This window comes from Sinohyriopsis cumingii, chromosome 19 (genome assembly GCF_028554795.1).
Source record: "Sinohyriopsis cumingii isolate HCF-2022 chromosome 19, ASM2855479v2, whole genome shotgun sequence".
Taxonomy (NCBI): Eukaryota; Metazoa; Mollusca; class Bivalvia; order Unionida; family Unionidae; genus Sinohyriopsis; species Sinohyriopsis cumingii.
In genome coordinates this window covers 63,891,529-63,911,832 of record NC_142979.1, presented here as the reverse complement: position 1 = coordinate 63,911,832, position 20,304 = coordinate 63,891,529, and the positions used below count along the sequence as shown (strand labels likewise).

The 20,304-nt window shown below is 33.7% G+C and overlaps 1 protein-coding gene across 29 annotated transcripts; it reads right to left on the bottom strand.

The window, feature by feature from the left end:
• Nucleotides 1–3,871: 3,871 nt before the first annotated feature.
• LOC149775845 (uncharacterized) lies at nucleotides 3,872–20,037 on the bottom strand. Of its 29 annotated transcripts, XM_089943636.1 has the most exons (11): nucleotides 19,479–20,037; nucleotides 15,932–16,047; nucleotides 13,490–14,719; nucleotides 12,375–12,443; nucleotides 11,470–11,551; nucleotides 9,982–10,073; nucleotides 9,452–9,526; nucleotides 8,390–8,508; nucleotides 7,867–7,917; nucleotides 7,429–7,515; nucleotides 3,872–6,911 (listed from the first exon to the last, which is right to left on the bottom strand). In XM_089943636.1, the coding sequence occupies exons 3-8, from the start codon at nucleotides 13,886–13,888 to the stop codon at nucleotides 8,491–8,493; spliced, it is 735 nt and encodes a 244-aa protein (XP_089799762.1). In that variant the 5' UTR covers nucleotides 13,889–14,719; nucleotides 15,932–16,047; nucleotides 19,479–20,037; the 3' UTR covers nucleotides 3,872–6,911; nucleotides 7,429–7,515; nucleotides 7,867–7,917; nucleotides 8,390–8,490. The 29 variants fall into 29 exon arrangements, with proteins under 29 accessions (XP_089799762.1, XP_089799760.1, XP_089799770.1 ...); XM_089943634.1 differs by lacking the exon at nucleotides 7,867–7,917; XM_089943644.1 differs by lacking the exon at nucleotides 9,982–10,073 and having other exon boundaries at nucleotides 11,470–11,546.
• Nucleotides 20,038–20,304: the final 267 nt, after the last annotated feature.

Here is a 20,304-nt window from a genome sequence, read left to right as displayed (position 1 = left end):
TCTTGACTAAAGGAAAAGCAACATCTGCATCCTCCATGCCCTCTATCTCCCCCACCCCCTTCTCCATGTTGTTAACATTGACTAAAGGAAAAGCAATATCTACGTCCTCTGTACCCTCTATATTTCTTCTCACACCAATCTCTATCTCTCTCTCTCTCTCTCTCTGTTTCAGCTACATTTGCTCTGTAACTGAAATATGCACATAGGTTATCAGTATATTCAGTAAATTTGCTCCCGCAAAATAAGTTAGAATGACTGGTTACCAACTCTATTTAAATATCGTCGATAGACAAACAGAAAAGTGTACATCTTACTAACAATCGTGCATGACAATCTACTTAAGTGTATTTATTACTACATGTTTCCCCATAGCATCTGCGCCTGGAACCAAAACTTCGTGATGAAAGATAATTACAAATTATATAGGTCTATCTGCCATACAGCCGCATACAAATTCACGTCCCTTTTCCCAATAATGCTTCGATAGCATGTGTAATAGGGACATTTACGTCATCAGTGATAACATCATAGCTGGGAACCAAATGAAGTTCATATATTATCATGCCATACTTAACATATTTAAAAAGAAATTTAAAATTCAGTGTGCAGTTTTAATTAACGACCATTATTCAATTCTTTGGTTTCACGCTGCTCCACATAAATCAAAGATTCATGGACCTGTGCTGTAAGTACCGTATCAGTTTTAGCATCCGTGCTCAGAACCAACTTGTACGTTTGTCTTTGTAAATCCCTGAGTAAAATATATTGGGTTTCCTTCACATTTGTAGACGTCAAATTATCTCCATGTGTATCATTTAACGTCTCTTGTTCCTTAGGTATTGCAATTTAGCAGATTTATTCTTCAATTATATCTCACAAGAGCTAGTTCCTATGCTGTTTCTTGAAGCGATCCATCTGCGCTCAGAACTACGATGTTCTTACTACTGCCTGTCACAGCACAAATTGATGCCAAAATAAATATATGTATATTATGACTTTGGCATTCACCACCAGTAAATTAAATTAACTACTATTCCTTATTTTTAGACAAAAGTGTTATCTCAAGAGTATATAGTGTAACAATCGACCAAAGCCAATTCAGTACAGCAAGTTTTCTTATAGCATCCGTGCCTTGAACCAACATTTCTTGTTATTAGAAAAGTGCAAATAGCAGAGGTCCCAGTCCTATACAGCTATCAGAACAAATGACAAAGGAAAAACGAACATCTTCATTGTCACATAGAATTTCACATCCTTTTCCCAATCATGTGCCGATAACACGTAAAATACGAACATTTACATCACCGATGATAACATCCCCACTAGGAACCAACACAACTTCATGTACGAATTAATATGCTATAGTTAACATCTTTACTAGTATATTTGAAATTCAGTGTGCAGTATACATCACCAAATTTCATACTGTTCGTTCTTTTCATGTTGTTTCACTTACATCAAAGATTCCAGGACCTGTGCTATAAAGTACCGTATCAATTTTATCATCCGTGCTCAGAACCAACTACTACAGTTGTGATTGTAAATGCATGAGTAAAATATGTTGTCCTTCCCGCACATTGGCACAAGTCAAATTATATGCATGTAAATCATTTAGCATCACCTACTCCTTAGGTAATATCATTTATCATCTTTATTTTTTAATCATTGCACAGAAAAGCATGGTTTCTATATAAGGTACCTGTACATGTATATTTGAAAATATGCATCATCACTCAGAACCACGACATCCATGCTTAAAGATATCCTAATATAATTCCTAATTAGAGACCCTGTCATTTAGTGAAAACAAATAATTGACTGTAAGAACATTTAATAAAAGTAACATCTGTGTCCGCCCTGTCCTCTATCTCTTTGTTCCCTCCCTCCCTCTCTCTCTCTCCCTCTGATTCAAGTACCTTCGCACTGGAAATGAAATATAAACACAAGTTATCTAAAAAATAGTTCAATACATTCACATCCACAAAATTACGTTAGAATTATTGGTTACAAACTCTCTTTGGATAGTATCGATGGACATATTTATAAAGGTACATTTTACTACCTAAGTATATTTATTACTACAAGTTTCCCCATAGCATCTGCCTGTAACCAAACTTTCTAGTCGAAAGATAAAAATAAATCATACAGGTATATTTGCCATATAGCCGCATACAAATTCACGTCCCTTTTCCTAATAATTAGTCGATAACATGTGTAATAGTGACATTTACGTCATTAATAATAGCATCATTACTGGGAACCAAACGAAGTTCATATACTACCATGCCATACTTAACATACTTCCTTGGAAATCCAAAATTCAGTGTGCAATAATAATCAAATATCGTACAATTCTTTGGTTTCACACTGCTTCACATTAATTAAAGATTCATGGACCAATGCTACAAAACACCATATTAATTTTACCATCAGTGCTAAAAAAATTAAACATTGGTCTTTGTAAATGCCTGAATAAAATATATTGGGTCTCCTTCATATTTGTAGACATCAAATTATTTCTATGTATACCATTTAACATCTCTTGATCCTTAGGTATTGCAATTTAGCAGCTTTATTCTTAAATCATTTCTCACAACAGCTGGTTCCTTTTAAGGTACCTAGGCCTATACTCATTATTTTGAAGCGATGTGTCTGTGCTTAGAACCACAACGTTATTACCACTGCCTGTCACAGCGCAAGTTGATGCTAAAACGAATATCTATATATTATGATTTTGACGCTAACCACCAGTAAATTAAAGGAAGTAATATTCCCTATTTTAGATGAAAATGTTATCACGACAGTAAACAGTATGTAGTGTAACAATCGACCAAAGTCTGCCTTGAACCAACATTTCTCGGTGAAAGAAAATTGCAAATAGTAGTGGTCCGACTCTCAAACGGCTATCAGAACAAATAACAAAGTGAAAAAGATCTTTATTGCCACATATAATTTCATGTCCTTTTCCAACACCGCTCCGGTGGCCTAGTGGTTAGAGCGTCCGCCTCGGATGCGGGAGGTCGTGGGTTCGATCCTGGCCGAGTCATACCAAAGACTTATAAAAATGGTACTAACAGCTGCCTCGCTTGGCGCTCATCATTAAGAGATTAGTGTTAGGACTGGTCGGCCTGGTATCGGGATAATGTGACTGGGTGGGACATCATACTACATGTCTGCGGTAGGATACCCCCGTGCTAGACATCACTATAAACTGTCACACTGCAGACATCTTAGCGATATGACTGAAAAACTGCTAAAGCTACGTTAAAAATCCAAATCACACACACACACACACACACACGTGCCAATAACACGTAGAATACGGACATTTACATTATCGATGATAACTGCCATATTGGATATAAGATCCAACCCATTTGAATATCATCAGCGATCTATGAACTGCAGTGATAACAGTTTTTCTGCATGGTCAATGTAGAGGCCATATTTGGACAACAAATCGTCCTACTTTTCCTTTATTAGAACCCAGAATCCATAAGCAGTCTTTTCACTGCCTGTTGGCCTGATAGATTGGGAGGAGTAGTAATTAATACACGATGCACAACAGACAATCGTATAAGCTCCTCTCGTATATGACCAGAAGAACAAAAACAAAGCTCAATTTCCCAAAAGTTATGACCGTTCTCTTTCTCTAAATGTATCTCTTTTCTTTGTGCGTCTGTATCAGTGATACAAAATACAAAATAAGTGATTAAATAAATAGTTTTTGAGGAAGAAAGACTGAGAAAGATTTATATTTTCATGCTCTATGTTTCATGTTTTCAGTTAGGTAAGATATAACTGTTTGCAGAGCTTGTATTATGTACATCATTAGATGTTTTGTATGCTTGGATAAATTATGAGACAACAATTATTTTCATTGAAGAAATTGTATATTCGCTAAATAGTTTAAGAAACGTAATTGACATCATATTTTGTTACATTTAATGACAAATTTACAAAGGCATTTACTAATACTATACAAATTATACTTCCTCATATATACAATTATTGTCTTAGACTTTTGCAGTCATTGCAAAATTGTAAGTACATATTAATCATTTATTGTCAAACTCAGCTTACAGAAAATTTCATAATAGTCGTGAATTATCATTTGATCACATATTAAATGCAAATTATAAGTTGTAAAGAAAACTAAGAAAAAATCAACAAAACAAATTAAGTAAAACTCGCAATACTTATTTTTGACAAGCCTGAAAGCTCCTGAGCCGGCTACCCACAAACAACCCACAATGCCTTATATACATTTGAAACCCAGATTCCACATAAACCCACTGATCCCACAAATGAAAATGAAATAAAGCAATGGAAACTACATTGATAAGAAGTACAAGTAAAACGCATTATAACGCCATGCTAGGGTCCAAAGAATAATATCGCGATAGAAGCGGGATCGCGTTAAGAAATTGTTTGACAAACCTCTCCATAGACAAGCTGCTAGGGATACGAAAAATCGGCTTTTCTGAGATCATGTATTTAGGACCTTAAAAAGAGAAGTCACCTTAAATTAGAATATGGGAGCCATGCTACTATCGTGTTATATGTGGAATCGCATTATAACGAATCGCATGATAACGGGTTTTACCGTTTACATGCATTGCAAATTATCGTATTGTACATTTTACTTTCCTAGCTTTTGATCTGCTACATATAAAGAATACACAATGACTGTAGAGAATGAACACAATATCAAATACTTAAAACAATTTAGACCAATATGCTCAAACTTCCTAGTTGGTAGTCACAGTCTCTCAATATATGTAGTCATAATGAGTATATTTCAATTGTATTTTCAAAGAGCAATTTTGTTCCTCAGTTAAAATTATCCAAATTTCGATTATCCAGATTATTAGTTCCTTTTGTTTACATCATTGTGCCCCGACATTTTAAGTTTTTTAATGTCTACATACATCTAAATATAACTAATTTCCTAACATAGAACAAAGTAATAAAACTCATATCTAGTATAATTTCATGCAGTCATAATTATAATGCTTTTATAAATAACTAAATTATCTTCTCCAAATAACAACTAGAGTCCTTCAAAGGTACAAACGCCCTTCCATGACTTGGAAATACGACCATTTCTTTTTCTTTAGACTGTCGATGCTTTGAAACTATCTCTGTTATTCTTCAGCAATAGCAAGATTTTTAATTTAGCTGCTGTGGTGCAATATTTGATGTCATCATTTTCAGTTAGAACAAAGTAAACACCTTCAGCTTTTTACATTTCAATAGTTACCAAATGTATCAAAATTATGCATTGTCATCACTACCGTTTTCTGAAAGACTACAAATTACTGAAACAAATTTAAAATAATTCTTCATCGTCCCCTTGGCTTTCGCGTATATTGCAATAAAACAAGTCACATAGATTGCGTTAATATTAATACAAGATTTAACAATTTTATAAATGTCACATAAAACTTACAATCATTTCCCATATAAGCAAGTGTGCAATTAGTTTGACCAAAGCATATCATATATTTATTATAATTTATAATTTGCAGTTACATATTCATCAATAGATTACAGTATTTGGTATTTCGTGTAGAGACCATTTCTGAAACCCACTCATACCTCAGTTGGGAAATCGTCCCTCATGAAGATCTTGCTTTGCTGTTCAATATTGTAACCCCGATTATGATAGTATTACAAGATGTATGTATGTATGTATGTGCACCTATGCACATACACACCCAGATTATAATAGATTCTTCTTTACAAAGAACAATGCATGAAAAAGAGAAGGCTGTGTTAGGAAGCAACAAGGAACTGAAACTTCCAATTCCCTGTTGATATTCTGACAATACAATACATATAGAGGGCATTGATAAATATTTGCAGATAACATCCATCATTAACCAACATACACAAGAGACACTTGCACTACCTTAGGAAAGACCAATAAAGCATTCAACAATAGCTCCACCCAGTGTAATATATTGTTCTCTTTAATACACACTTTCCAAATAGAATTTGAAAAGTATACACTGCATTTAGCATTAGGTATGTCTTACACCTAACAAACTATTATTCAAATGCATATAACTACACAGCCTAAAAATGTCTTGTAGATAGCATCCATCACTAGACCTATTACATGTTATTCATATACTTTCTATAATAAACACGTATAAAGAGTTTCGAAATATAATTGCAGACACCATCCATCGTTAACCACGTCCCATACTTCCATCTACACAATTAAAGAGGCATTTGAGCATCGTAATTGAAGATGATTATAACATCCATACATCCAGTATAACATTTCAACTGATCATTCTAATGCGAAAAGAACCTATATAAACAGGTCGCGACAACATCTATTACTATACCCGTCCTATACGCTTTCTGCTTCTGACTGACACAGATGCACATGGTCTAAATAAATGCAGATAAATAAAATCTGTAAATAAAAGGTCCATTCTTTATTGTATCTGATATGACCAAAATAAATAATTTCTGTCTTGACATAAATACTACATCCAGCAACCAATACACACATGTACACATCCTGAATAAAGTCATATAGCTCAATGTGTGAATGTGTCCGACAAGCACACAAAGCCCACACCCTTAAAAAGGACAGTGACATCATCCAACGGTAAGATAATATGCATCATATTAGTGCATGTGATCATCATACACTTATGATATCATCTGATTGTGTCTTGTCTATAAACAGGGTTAATGGGTCATGTCCTCACGTTTGTTGATCATCAGTATTGGGCTCCTTACGATTTTAAATTCACATCCTTCTTTCCCTGTTTATCTCTGACAGGAGACAAATAGAATTTGTCTGTTCATATGACAGATTATTAAAGACCATCAACAGGAAGACAATGACCTCTTTGTACAAGACAAAATCGGCATATTAAGCAGCATATCTGCGACAAAAAAGAAAGCGACATATTAACTAGATGAATTTTTGGCAAAAAATATGTAGGATATACGAATGCAAAATTGAAAAAAATCTTATAAATGTACATTTTTCAAATGTGCAAAAGTGAACATCAAGGCATTTATCTTTATTTAGTGCCAGTGCATTGGGATCTAAGGTCCTTGCAGAAGTCACCTGAATTAGTCTGCGTTGTAATAAAATGCAAACACTTTTGTATGCAATTCGTGTTTTGCTCGTGAGAAATGGTGAAACTGGTATATAGCCCTTCCAATAACATATCAAATTTCAACAAAATTCTTTCTGACAATAATTTTAATAAGAAATTATTATCAACCAGGTCTCTTGATTTCTCCAACTGACTAAGAAAATTGCCCTTAATTTTCTTCATTGCTAATTGACCATCAATCAAGGCCATCTGGGCTAATATTATGTTACTAACTACTTAAGCATGTTTAGCCCCTAAAGAAAACCATCATTATTTTATTTAGTTGCGCCTGACTTACTTGCTTGAATCTATAATAAATAGGTCGGTCAATCTCGACTTTCTGCCTTCAAGAGGTTTCAGAGTGTACCAAAAGCTGAAAATGTCCCTGAAAATATTGATTAACCATATGCATATGTATCTAACTGTGAAACTGAAAAATGTAAAGAAAAATTGGCATTTAGTATGAAGTAGACATGGTATAACCTTACTTTCATGCATTTGCTTCTTTATATCTCATATTTAGTTTTTAAATTCTAACTTCACAGAAGTTGCTATAGGTGGCATTTACAGGAAACACTAACGAATACTAAAATGTAATTAATTGTTGGTGTGATTCCATTGGAAACCAATATTTACTGATACAACATAGGAGCGTTAGTCAACTTTCATATTTAATATGTTGTTAAGGAAAATCACTTAATTATGTTTACATGTTAAATTTCCAGCCAATACTTACCTATTGTCTTTCACCAATACTTGTCTTCAAGTATTGATCTTTCAACCATAACTGTAAATCCATTTCAAAATAAAAAGATACAGAAAGTATATATGTGTGTGTGTGTGTGTGTGTGTGTGTGTGTGAGGACAGTAGTTAATTAATTCAGTACTAATGTTAAACATGAATTTACAATGATGATTCTTTTCTCGACAGAATTAGTCCCTATTGTGATCCATTCCACTTCAAGAATAGTTGTGTATTGATATGATTCATTAATCTGCATGAGTAGTTACTGGAAATTAATATCACTAATTTTAAGGTTAAACTCTCGGGCGGACACCCAGATTCTAACCATCATTTTCTTTTCCATGTACACATAGGACAATTTTCAGTATATGATTGTATTCCATTACATGGATCACTACATCATGGTTAGCCATTATATCAATATGCCATTTTTTAAAGTTGGAATGGAGATTAAATTGAGCTATATCTGTACATCTCGGTGTCAGTGAGATTGTCCGTTGCGGAGAACACTTACCTCCTCATCTTTTAGTATATCGTGCCCGAATCCATATTTCCTCCTCAGTTTGTTCAGTTCACCTAACCAGTCGTGGCAAAAAGCATGATGTCGTACGTGTCTTATGTCTTATGTCTTGACTGAAAATAGCTTTTCATGTACAAGGCTAAGAAAACAAATGAATGTTTTGAAGAATACACGTCAAATATAAGTGAGCCTTCTATATTAAAATATTTTGTTTCATATTATTTTGAGCGTTTTGTTGATATTATCGATTTTGGCTTTTAAAACCAGATCTAATTGTATGGCTTTCTTATAGTAAATGATAAATTATTTGATATAAAATTCATTAAACGATTTGAGTAATTCTATATGCCAGAGTAGGTGACATATTGTATTATGCAACGAATTTCATTAACTTTATATGAAATCAATACGAGTATAAGTTTCTATTTATCACATCACTTTCGGCACTTTACTCAATAAATGCCTCTTTGCGACATTGTTAAGTTTTACGCCATACTGTGTTGTACGATTTCTTTAGGATACGTCTTTGAGAACCTACTATAGATTTGCCTTATGTATTACAATATAAGACAAACATAAAAGTATATCTATGAAAGGGAGAAAAGATGACAAAGTCGACCAAGTAATGATTGAGCAGCAATGTGAAGGAGAATATTGATTTATGTGTAAACTAATATAAGACTTACTCATTACAATATATCTTGTCAATAGTTTCGTACAAATCATCGTAATTTAGAGACTATTCATTTATTATTTCATAGAATTAATCTTCCAAAAGTCTGAACACTCAACCACTTCACAAGCAACCGTTCAGGACAAAGTGAAATATAAGAAATAAAGTTTGCTTGGCGAAACTACGTGAACGAAGCCTGATCGGTACCAGTTAATAAAGAAAGTTAGTGCCATCAAGGTAATACATGATTATGTGAAAAGGCGAATAAGTTCGACATTAGATAGCAGTGATAAAGCAATTTATCAGTTATACAAGTATTATGTTTTCCTCCTAATTACTTTCAATTTTACAATAAATACTTCACGTGGAGTCTCGAATATTACCTTCGTAGTATTGCTTTGTTCATCATCTTCTGTACCATACTCTCTCTCTCTCTCCCATGAGACTTTGCCTTTCTCCTAGTCATGAACAGCGAAAGCAAACTTGAACTGTACGTCTCCACTTAATGATCTCTGAACACTTAGAACTAAAAAGTGTTCCAATGAATTTGTAGCCTATAATATTGCCACCAGGTTATTAAAATATTATAATTAAAATAAATCCAGTAGAAATTATGCATGAAAATCTATTCAATTTAATGTGGTCTAGATTTTGGATGTATTATACATTATGGAGACAGTATATACTTTCTTACTGAGGGAATTTACATTGAGGAATAATATGCAAGGCATGGTTCACGCTTTGTGTGTGGTTGAAATGTATCTGCATACAGTTAAATTGTTATTAGTACTAGGATTTGAAATGCTTGGTATGGAGTGCATACATTTGAACTCAAGGTGGAGAAAATAAAATTAGACATAACAAATTTGACATATACACTGAGGAAAACAATAGATCAAAATCATTAGCTCACAGTCTTTGCAATAGAATTCGTGCGGTTCTTCTTGAAGTCCAAAGTTAGAAGGGTGATACCAGCTCTTGCATCCCTCACATTGCCAATACATCCTTATGATAGCAAAAAGGAATATATATTTCTTTTTCTTGAAGTCCATTCACGTGAAAAAAATGAATCGTTAACTTTTTTAAGGAAAGTGTTTCATCTCGTATCAGATTTTCACAAAATACCTTCAAGTCAAATATATTAAGGCAAAAATGTTATATTCTTTAAATTAGAAAAAAAGATTATTGAAACTGAATACGTAAGAGCCGATTTAAAATCAAATACAACATTGCAGTTCACTTCTTTTAATCTTTATATCAAACATATTATTTTGTACCCTATTTGTTTTACATACTCCTTTCTTTTTTCCAACTTCAAAAAGTTTTTTGTTTCAGAAACTAGATTTAGTAAATTCGTTCAGCTGAGTATGTTTTAAAAATTACTAATTGTAACGCACCTAGCAAACAGCAAAGTTAGAAAGGCCAATATTAAGCTGTTGACGAATCATTTTTAAATCTGGTTTATAATATTTATTTTCAAATTTAAATATTAGCCACAGTTGCAAAACTTAACCTTATGTATCTATTTTTTTCGATTACAGGATTTTAAAACTGTTGATCTCGTATTTTTTCTTATGATGACTGTAAATGTCATATTCATTTTTATCAAGGGATTGCAAAACATTAATTTTGGAGTAATTGTATCCCTCTGTGACATAGAATTTTTATCTCTTGTGAATTGAATAGCCATAGCATTGTCGACCATTCAAAATATTAGTGATATTTTGAATAAGTTGTTTAACCAGCTATTATACTTTGATTTGCTCAGCGTTTACGTATGTACTACTTGTGCCAACATTAGATAATGTCTTTGTATTTATTGTGTCGACGGGCTAATTTCTCATGCTACGAATCATCATGGTTGGTCCCCCAGTCGAACACCAAGAGCAGCCAAGGTATAGGTATACATCTTAGCTTTGACCACCTAGATTTTTACATTCAACCAATAAGAAAATGCACCATTCTCTAATGCATGGCCTCCCAGTCAGACAGTAGGAGCAGCATCGTGTGGCTAAGTTTCAGTCCATGAACTTTACTATCTACCACCCTAATAATTTGACAAGAAACCAGTCAAATAACTTCTTATTCCTATATGCTTTACTATCGTAATTTGTCTTGTGAGACACAAACATACATAAACCTCTCCTCCAATTACAAAACATAGTTTCATTTAATTAATAACTTTCTTTTCCAATCGTCTATTCAGATACATTTCCTCTCTGACACGCAAAGTAACCAGTATATATTCCGTCATTGCTTTCAATAATAATGTGTCCCTCACTTAAAGAAAAAATTCAAAGCCAGTTATCACTTATACAATGCTTATAAAATTATTGACATTTTCTCACATTTGGCTTGAAAAAAATTGAAAAGGAAAATGTTTTAAAAGAAACACAGTCACCTTCCATCATTTGGCACATTGCAAATGCAATATCGCCTATTTTGGGAGCCAGTGGAGGGAATATCCATGAAGAAGGTCTGCGCTGCAAGAAAGTTTACTTCTGTTTAAAGATCAAACGGCCAGTCCATTAAAAATATAAAACAATACACTTATGTTTGTAAGATCTGAATTTTAGATTCTTAGATCTGAATTTTAGTTTCTTGTCAAAAGGAAGCCAAGCTTGGATTATTATTTTCTAACATTTTTATCAAGTTTTAAATCATTCAGTTTGTTTAAATGCCAAAAGGTAAATCGTTTGAATAACCAGTCTATTTTCTATTTAGTCCTTTATAAATCATCACATGTTTAATTTAAACACGTGTTCTTATTATTTTGTCCAGTACAGTGATTTGAAGCTAGCTTCCACAACTTCGATGGTGTTCACTCTACAATTATTACCACACTTCCAAAATAATACTAATGAGGCAATTGTGGCCCTGGGTTAAATTTTCAAGTGTCACTAGAACATTTAAAGAAACAGTTAAAACGGAAAACACAGTATATGTAAACGACGTTCATATGATGCAAATACGACGCTGTACATATTAAACATTGTACTAGCTGCAGCGATAGCGTCTTTATCAACTGAGGGCATTTTATGCTGAAGAGTTTAGGGGGCACTACTTATTTTTATACTTCACAAAATATTATCAATGTGTTTTATTTGTTTGTCATACCTCATAATCTTGTTTACTAGGAATATATTACTGGAGAAATAAAATATATTAAACTGAATTAGTCTTTTATTGTTACGTTGAGTTGTCTTGAGTGACAAAGAGAGAGAGACAGAGACAGAGAGAACAAAACAAAGATTAAATAACTGCTTAATTATCATGCCTTTATGTTGATATATGGTTTTGTCTTACCTTGCTAGTGTGGGTCCTTAGAACATAGATATCATTTGCGTCGTCATGAATCTTAAGTTCTTCTGTGTGCTGGAAACATATAATGTTATACTTTAAAATAGTACAAAAGTTTATATCATGTTTGAAATTCAGCTAAATTGCTGTGACATATTTCCGTCAACCTGCCTGACAGAAAATATTCTTTTGTATTGACTTTCTTCGTAATGTCATTTACATTACTCGACTTCATAAATGACTATGATTGTATCGTGTTTTATTCTATGTGAGATTTGAAAGATACAACTAGCAATGCATTCATTGGTCATGATATATCACAATATGCTGATGTTAGTACACAGGTAATTATATTTTTATTTACGTTTCCTTACATCAGGTGAATGGTATATAAAGGCATATGGCCTTTTCGAACAACTGTGCCATTAGTAGCACACATTAGAACAGGCTCACTCTGACCCCTGTAATGTCAATAATTGACATGTTATTTAAATGTATCGATTCAAATATACTGTTATTTACAACTAATAAGTTCATATTTTTTCTCATGCATCTCATAAATGACGTGCACCGTTTTGTCAAAGCGAATATAGTGTCACAGTCAATATTCTTCAAAATCTGATAGTGACCTTAGGTAGGAAAAGACGCTTGAGTTTTGTTAAGAAACGTGACTAAAGACTCTAAACTGATTTATGTATTTGCACAGAAAACGCTTCGAGGAAACTGTCATTGTTGCTCTATTGATATTCTTTCATCAAATATCTCAAATGCAAACAAATAATCTTTTATCTTTTCGTCTGCCCCTGAAAGTTTTGATTGTCCTGAAGTAATCCAAAGAAGTACAGCTCCATTTACTTGGGAATTTCGGCGTATAATTTCTACCGCTTCGGAGGGTGTCATATATGTCAGAAATGGTTATTGGAATCTATTAAAATAAATTCCGCTTCGTCATACTTAATGGTCAGCCAGTGCTCTGAATCTGCTGGATGTATAATAAATATTCTCAAAGAATATTCTGACTGGATGTTGTTGACAAATTCCTCCGGTGACAACCACTGTATGACAGAAGCATGTATTCTATTACACTGAATACTATGCCACTCCAGTACAGCCTCAATTACCTCAACTGAGTAAAAGCCCTCTTGATCTCTCATTGCCTCTAGTGGTGAAGTTACTCCAAGTGCTGGATTTTGGGCCATGCCTATCCACAGTAGATCAGCCATCGGGTCCATTTCCTCTATTGTTATGGGAAAAACATCATCATCCATTGGCCGAAACGCATTGTTAATGCAACAAAGCCCACAATAATTAGTTGCACCTTGGCACTGAATCGTATACCCGTCTATATTGCGAGAAACAACCTGGCGCTGACGATTAAACTCAGCACTTCTAAATAAAATATCATTGGCATATTTAATATTATCTTTCATATTCTCAATGTCTGCTGATGACAAGTCATGGAATGACGTCAGAATATCTCTAAAATCTTCTTGTAGTCTTTGAAGACAACTATCTCGCATCTCTGTTTATGTTGTTGGTCTGTGTGAGCAAATAATCTAAGCTGTATGAAGTCGCATGCTTTCCATGATCCAATTTTGGTATCTCTTCATTGACTGGTAAATTGAATGGCTCCGTTGGATATTGACTCTGATCATCCACTTGTTCAGTTGTCAATGGGATGTCCGAGTACCGATAGTGATAAGGAATGTTCGCTCTCAAAGAGTATTGATATTGAAATGATAGCTGCCCATGTTCATTTAAACAACAGGAACCTCCAAATGCCTTCAGCTGTTTCTCCATGACAAGTTTGTTTCAAAACTGATTTTGTAGGTGTATTAATAGTCTAAAGACAAACATGTGAGATATCTGATTTAGGAAATAAAGATTTCATTTTTGAGAGCCGAATCATTGTTCTAATATCTGACTATCAATGATTCCCGAAAATCCCTTCAGAAGGGAAATGTTCCGCAGGCTTTCAACTTCTTCTCTAGTATTTCCCTCGTGGAACCAATCAAAAAGAGCTCATTTGATCCACTGGTTGGATTTATATCGTGATCTTCTGACCCTAAGTTATGCTGGAGAGATATTTCAAAATATAGGTTCTTTATTTTTCGACAGCGCAATGTTCTTATCATGCAGAGGAGCCAATCTACCCTCGTTGGGATGAAAGAAGTTCCTCTCTATTTTGTTGCCATGACTCGCGATTAAATGTGCAGTGTCGGCGATTGTGATATTTGGTCAGTACTTGAAAGATCTCAGTAGATCAACATAATCCCGTGGGCTTTCAGATCGCAGCAATGATTTGATGGCATACACAATTCCATGAGGACATGCCCCCAATACCCAACCACCTGAAATATGGAAACATGTGGTAATGTGTTAATAATGAAAATATCGCTCTTCTTAAATACTTAGTGATATAATATTATAAATTGCCCATTCAAACATATTAGTTTTCTGGGTCAATTAGATCAGAAATAAAACAATGTAGAGCTATCATAAATACTTATGACAAGAATAAATAGCGAATCGTAAAAGCCTATGTATTTTTATAAATATGTTTTTAATAATATACTGCCCTGAATTAAACCAAAGTTAATTATTTTATATCAACTTAATATTTCTGTATGAAAATCATGCAACGACGGTGAAACGCGTTTCTTGGCATTTTTTAAGAATATGGCATGATTTCGAGACAGTAAATATTAAATCAAAGTAACATTTTTAACTTCAAAGTAAAAAAAGCAACAAAAATGCATATGATATTCCATAAGATAAATTTCAGTTTTAAGAATCTTCTCAGAGAAATAATTTAGTCGTTCCTTGCAGTTTTTTAAAATATACTTGTTAAAACTTTCCGCACTTAAAGAGACATCTGCAGCTTTACTAAAATGATTACCAAAATAAATGCATTGTTATCACGTAGCTTATAAATAAGAATTACTGTTTACAGATCAAAAAAATGATTTTATAAGGCCTATAACAATTATTATGCTACAAATTAGTGTGTGTGTGTGTATGTGAGAGAGAGAGAGAGAGAGATTTGGGTTGTTAACGTAGCTATAACAATTATTCAGTCATATCACTACGATGTCTGCAGAGTGGCAATTTATAGTGATGTCTAGCACTAGGGCATCATGCCGCAAACATGTAGCATAATGTCCCACCCAGTCACATTATCATGACACCAAACCGACCAGCCCTAACAATGTTAGTACCATTGTTATAAGTCTTTGGTACGACTTGGCCGGGGTTCGAACCCGGGACCTACCGCATCTGAGGCTGAGGCTCTAACCACTAGGACACCGGAGCGGTTAATTTATACATTCAGTCATCAACGTAGAAAGTATGAAATGCTAACATGTAATGTAGTATGTGCTATAGCATCTACAAATGACAATATGCAATGCCGATATTATGTTACCTGGAAATATGGTATTCTTTTTGTGGCACAATTCATTTTTGGTCTGAGTCAAGTTCTGCTGCGTTTACTGAATTTCTTTAAATTCGTATGAGCGAAAGAGGAGTGCTGTACATACAAAGACAATTTATCATTTGCTTACCAGATGTGCCAAACACGTTCTCATACGCTAGATCAAACTGGCCTTTAGAAACTGACTTTTCCCCCATTCTTAAAATCATGTCCACAGCAGAACCTTCCGGATGGATTCCCATTTGCCTACAAAGTCGTAGAATAACAGTGTAAGAAATACATTTGTATTTAACATGGAATCGTTGAAAATACCATTTCACACAAGCAAACTGTTTTCGGTATTTGATGGATTGGGGTATTGCCTCCAAGCAGGTTCAGTGAGAAATACAATCATTACCTGTATTGCTGTTTATACTGATGATATTATTTGCTTTAGTTTTCTAGTTTTCTTCCAATCTTCAGCTTTTATTTCTCAACTGTTAAGACAGTCAGTACTCTTATCAAAAAAATTAATCCAATTAAAACTTCAAGTAATTTGTAGATTTTGACAACTATCACTTTTCTCAGAGATATAAGTATAAGCACTTCACTTATAACTATTATTTTTAAAAACTGCAGTAGGCATATAGAGATAAGAACTAGGAAAATAAACCATTAAAATTTTGCATCAAATGAGACATGAATCATCTCATATAAATGCCAAGCTAGCCACCAGTCTTATGAGGGATTTATATTTAGACTAACAAATAAAATAAAATATACATGGAGACACAGCATGATTGATTGATTGCTTGATTGATTTTATTTTTAACGGCGCATCAGCACTGTTAGGCTATTTAGCGCCAAACAAAATGTTATTTGTATAATCTTTTAAGAAATTATAAAAGGTCATATATCGACCAGCGATATAAAAGAACAAATGGTTGAAATTAAAAACGGTTAGATGGTAACGGTGCAAAATAAAGCTTCCCAATCAACGGGGGATGTGAATGTTCTATGTTAATGAAAGATGATGAAAAGGTATTAAAATGGGACAGTATTTACGGCTTTCAGGAACTCTATAATATGAGTGATGTTTATAGTATCAAAAAGTTCTTTCATGTCATGCACAAAGTAATAACGATCGTGCGTAGGTTGTACGTCAAAACACTCTATCATAAAGTGCTTGACAGTGAATGGTTCATTGCAAGAAACACACTCTGCTGGGTCTTCACCTTTTACTATCTGGGAGTGGGCGATATAAGTATGACCAATTCAGATTCTTGCAATGACTATCTCCTCCCTACGAATGGTTCTGTAGGAAGGAGTTGGCTTGATTGCATGAAGTTTGTTATTTACGGCATCATTCCATGACACAGCATGAAGTAATAAATTACTACCATATCGGGTTTTGTTGTTGCTATTGTTTAGATGTTGTTATTGTTGTTGTTGTTGATGAAAATAATGGTGGTGATGATGATGATGATGATATTATACTATATCGTGAAAAGCAAGAAATAGAAAGATATTGTAAATTTAAAATGAGAAATGAAAACATTATAAATCTACAATGTTGTTGTCAGCATGAATTAAATTATATATTCACTACTCATTCAGGTAATTAGTAGATTTTCTGTCAGTTTTACCTAGATTTTGAACTAACTGCAGTTGAGCCTATGTAAGTTCATCAATAAATTTTCAATTTCATTAAGGCAAATCAGTAAATAAGTAATGGGTATTTTCTTAAATGTTAAATATGATATCTTTAAATATAATTAAAGGGCCTACATCAATAACAAGCCCCCATTAGTTATACTATATAAATAATTGGGCAATGATAACATTTTTTAACTTTAATCAGCAGTGTGGTAATGAATAATGATAATAATAATAATAATAATAATCCGGAAAAATGCCATAAGTACTTGACTCAATATTACTTTGACGCGCTTTTTAGGTATACCAATTGGTTCCCAGCACAATTATTAAGTCGTTTTAAGCAGAGATATTTTGGTTCCTATCACAATTGTGAGCTACAGAACCCTCCACAAGAGGGAAGTAACCCATTCTAACACCACGGGCTGAATAACATGATGAAAGTAATTTCACAAGATAGAATATTTAACTAGCTTTTTATTTCAGATTGTATCATTTTATAATTTTATATAAATTTCCAGAACAGAAAAATGTAGTTAAAGTAGCTTACTTGTATATTGATTAAGACTGTCAAATTTATACCTTAAGTGTTCGCAAAGAGATCAATCAGTTATCATTAATAATATCAATTCTCAAAGAAGATGAAATTGTCAATAAATACTGGAATAGTTATCGCCAATTTTCTTCATGTAGCAGTTGCATAAGCTCCAGCAGGTGAAGCTTAAAATGTAGGTAACATTGCATGTAGAAATAAAAAAGCACTGGATTTTACACCTCAAAATGCATCTTACACAGTTGATTGAGGGGGTAGGGGTGCTGATGCACATCTGTGAAGTTAGTGGACAATCAGATGGAGTGAAGCCTTCAGATACTCATATTTAAGTTATTCTAACCCAGGTTTGTTTCTATTATAATTTCGTTATTATTAAAAATATGATGCAAATATTAAATTCCAATGAAAATAATTGGGATCATTTAAAATAAATAGTTAAATACAGTTACAATGTTTTTTGAGGATGGAGACAAAGCTTATGAGGTAAATTAGGAAACCTTAAAATAGCCAGATATATGCTGAAATAAATGAGGCTGCACTTAAGTTTTTACTATCTAGGACACCACAAAGAATATTATATCTTGTTTTGGTAAGTTTCAAACAAACAAGTCTGATATAATGATATAACACCACACAATGGTGACATTACTATAGTACAAGTCACATGGGTCATGTATGTGCATTTACTCATTTTTAATTAAATATAAATTCTTCTTTTAAAATTTAACACTAATTTTATTTAACCAAAGTCTATTCAATCCTGATTACTGAATGCTCTGTACCTTAACTGTCTCGATGAATCTTCGAGACAAATATCTATCACTATGGACTTTTACAATGGTGGCCATGTACTGAACTTGGGTCAAAATAAGAGCATGTCCAGTGTAATCATCATAATCAAGGGTAGTACAAATTTGTTTATCAATATGTGTAGCTGTCATTGTTACATCACAGTGCGCAGCATTCAATCCAGATTATACTGGATCACACCTTTTGGTTCATTTTGTCAAAATATCTACGTACTTTAATATTGATTTTGCCGCTGGGACCTCTCGGGGCATCGAAATAATGACCTTCCAAAGGAATATGGATGTATAAGAATCCAAATGAAGTGAATACTTGCTACTCAAAGGTATGAAGAATCAAATTATAAAAAATAACACCCATTACTGAAAATGAAATAGTTGGTGCTGAATGCCTACATGTCCTGTGTGACTTGTACTATATAAACAAAATCAACAGCAGCAAAAATTTATTTTGCAATGACCAGCAATAACAGTCCAACATACACAGGACGTAAGTAAACACTTGCTATAGAAATGAACAGGTGGGGGGGTATATCTGAATTTAAGCGTGATTAAGTCCTAAATGATGTATGTATGTGTATGTGATATGGATTTTTAACGTAGCTTTAAAAAAAATTCAGTCATATCGCTAAGATGTCTGCATGTGGCAGTTTATAGTGATGTCTAGCACTGGAGCATCATACCTCAGACATGTAGCATGATGTATCTCGGTTATTCGGTAACTGAACAATTCAAGAGGCGATCATATAAAGCGGTATCCATCATTGGGCGACACCTCTAAATTAGTATCTATGATCTTCGGGCCGACTTTTCCTGACACCTGGAATGATGATTTCTCCAAGGGACAGGTTCTCCATGGAGCTAGTTCTACATGTAAGACCATGACGCTGATATTTAAGTTTTGGGCGTCAGGACTAGCACTAAAACAAAACCAACTTGTGCTATGTCTTACATTGTAGGACTATTCATGGGGCGAGTAATCCCAAGGCGAGTTCTCGACTTTTCCAGCGGCACGAACCATTAAAGTTGAAACTCTGGTCAAAGTTAGGATTTGAACTCAGCCTATCAATTATTGCTTCAAAATACAATACGTTCATACATCATGCTCCTGAATATGCGCTCTATTTGGTTAAATTCGAATGTCTTCTATTGTCGTCGTCTAAGCCCCAGCAAGTAACAATATTTATCTGGTAAGTTACTATCCATCTTATTCGTAATACATTCAAATTCTACGATTGATCATAGTCGACAGACGCTTACAACACATGACATTACAATGACCGGCCCCTAGCTGGAGAACCTGATAATAAATTTGATAAATAGCTTTTACATTTAATTAAAAATAAAAATAGTTATCTTTAATCCTTTTATGTGACTTATTTACATCAAGTTTTACATACTAGTTGTCGTATTCAATGGATTATTTGAGTTTAATTAAGCAAGGCTGATAAGCACAGCTGATCGCCGTTTTCTGAATGCTATTATACCTGCATGTTCATACAGTGGACC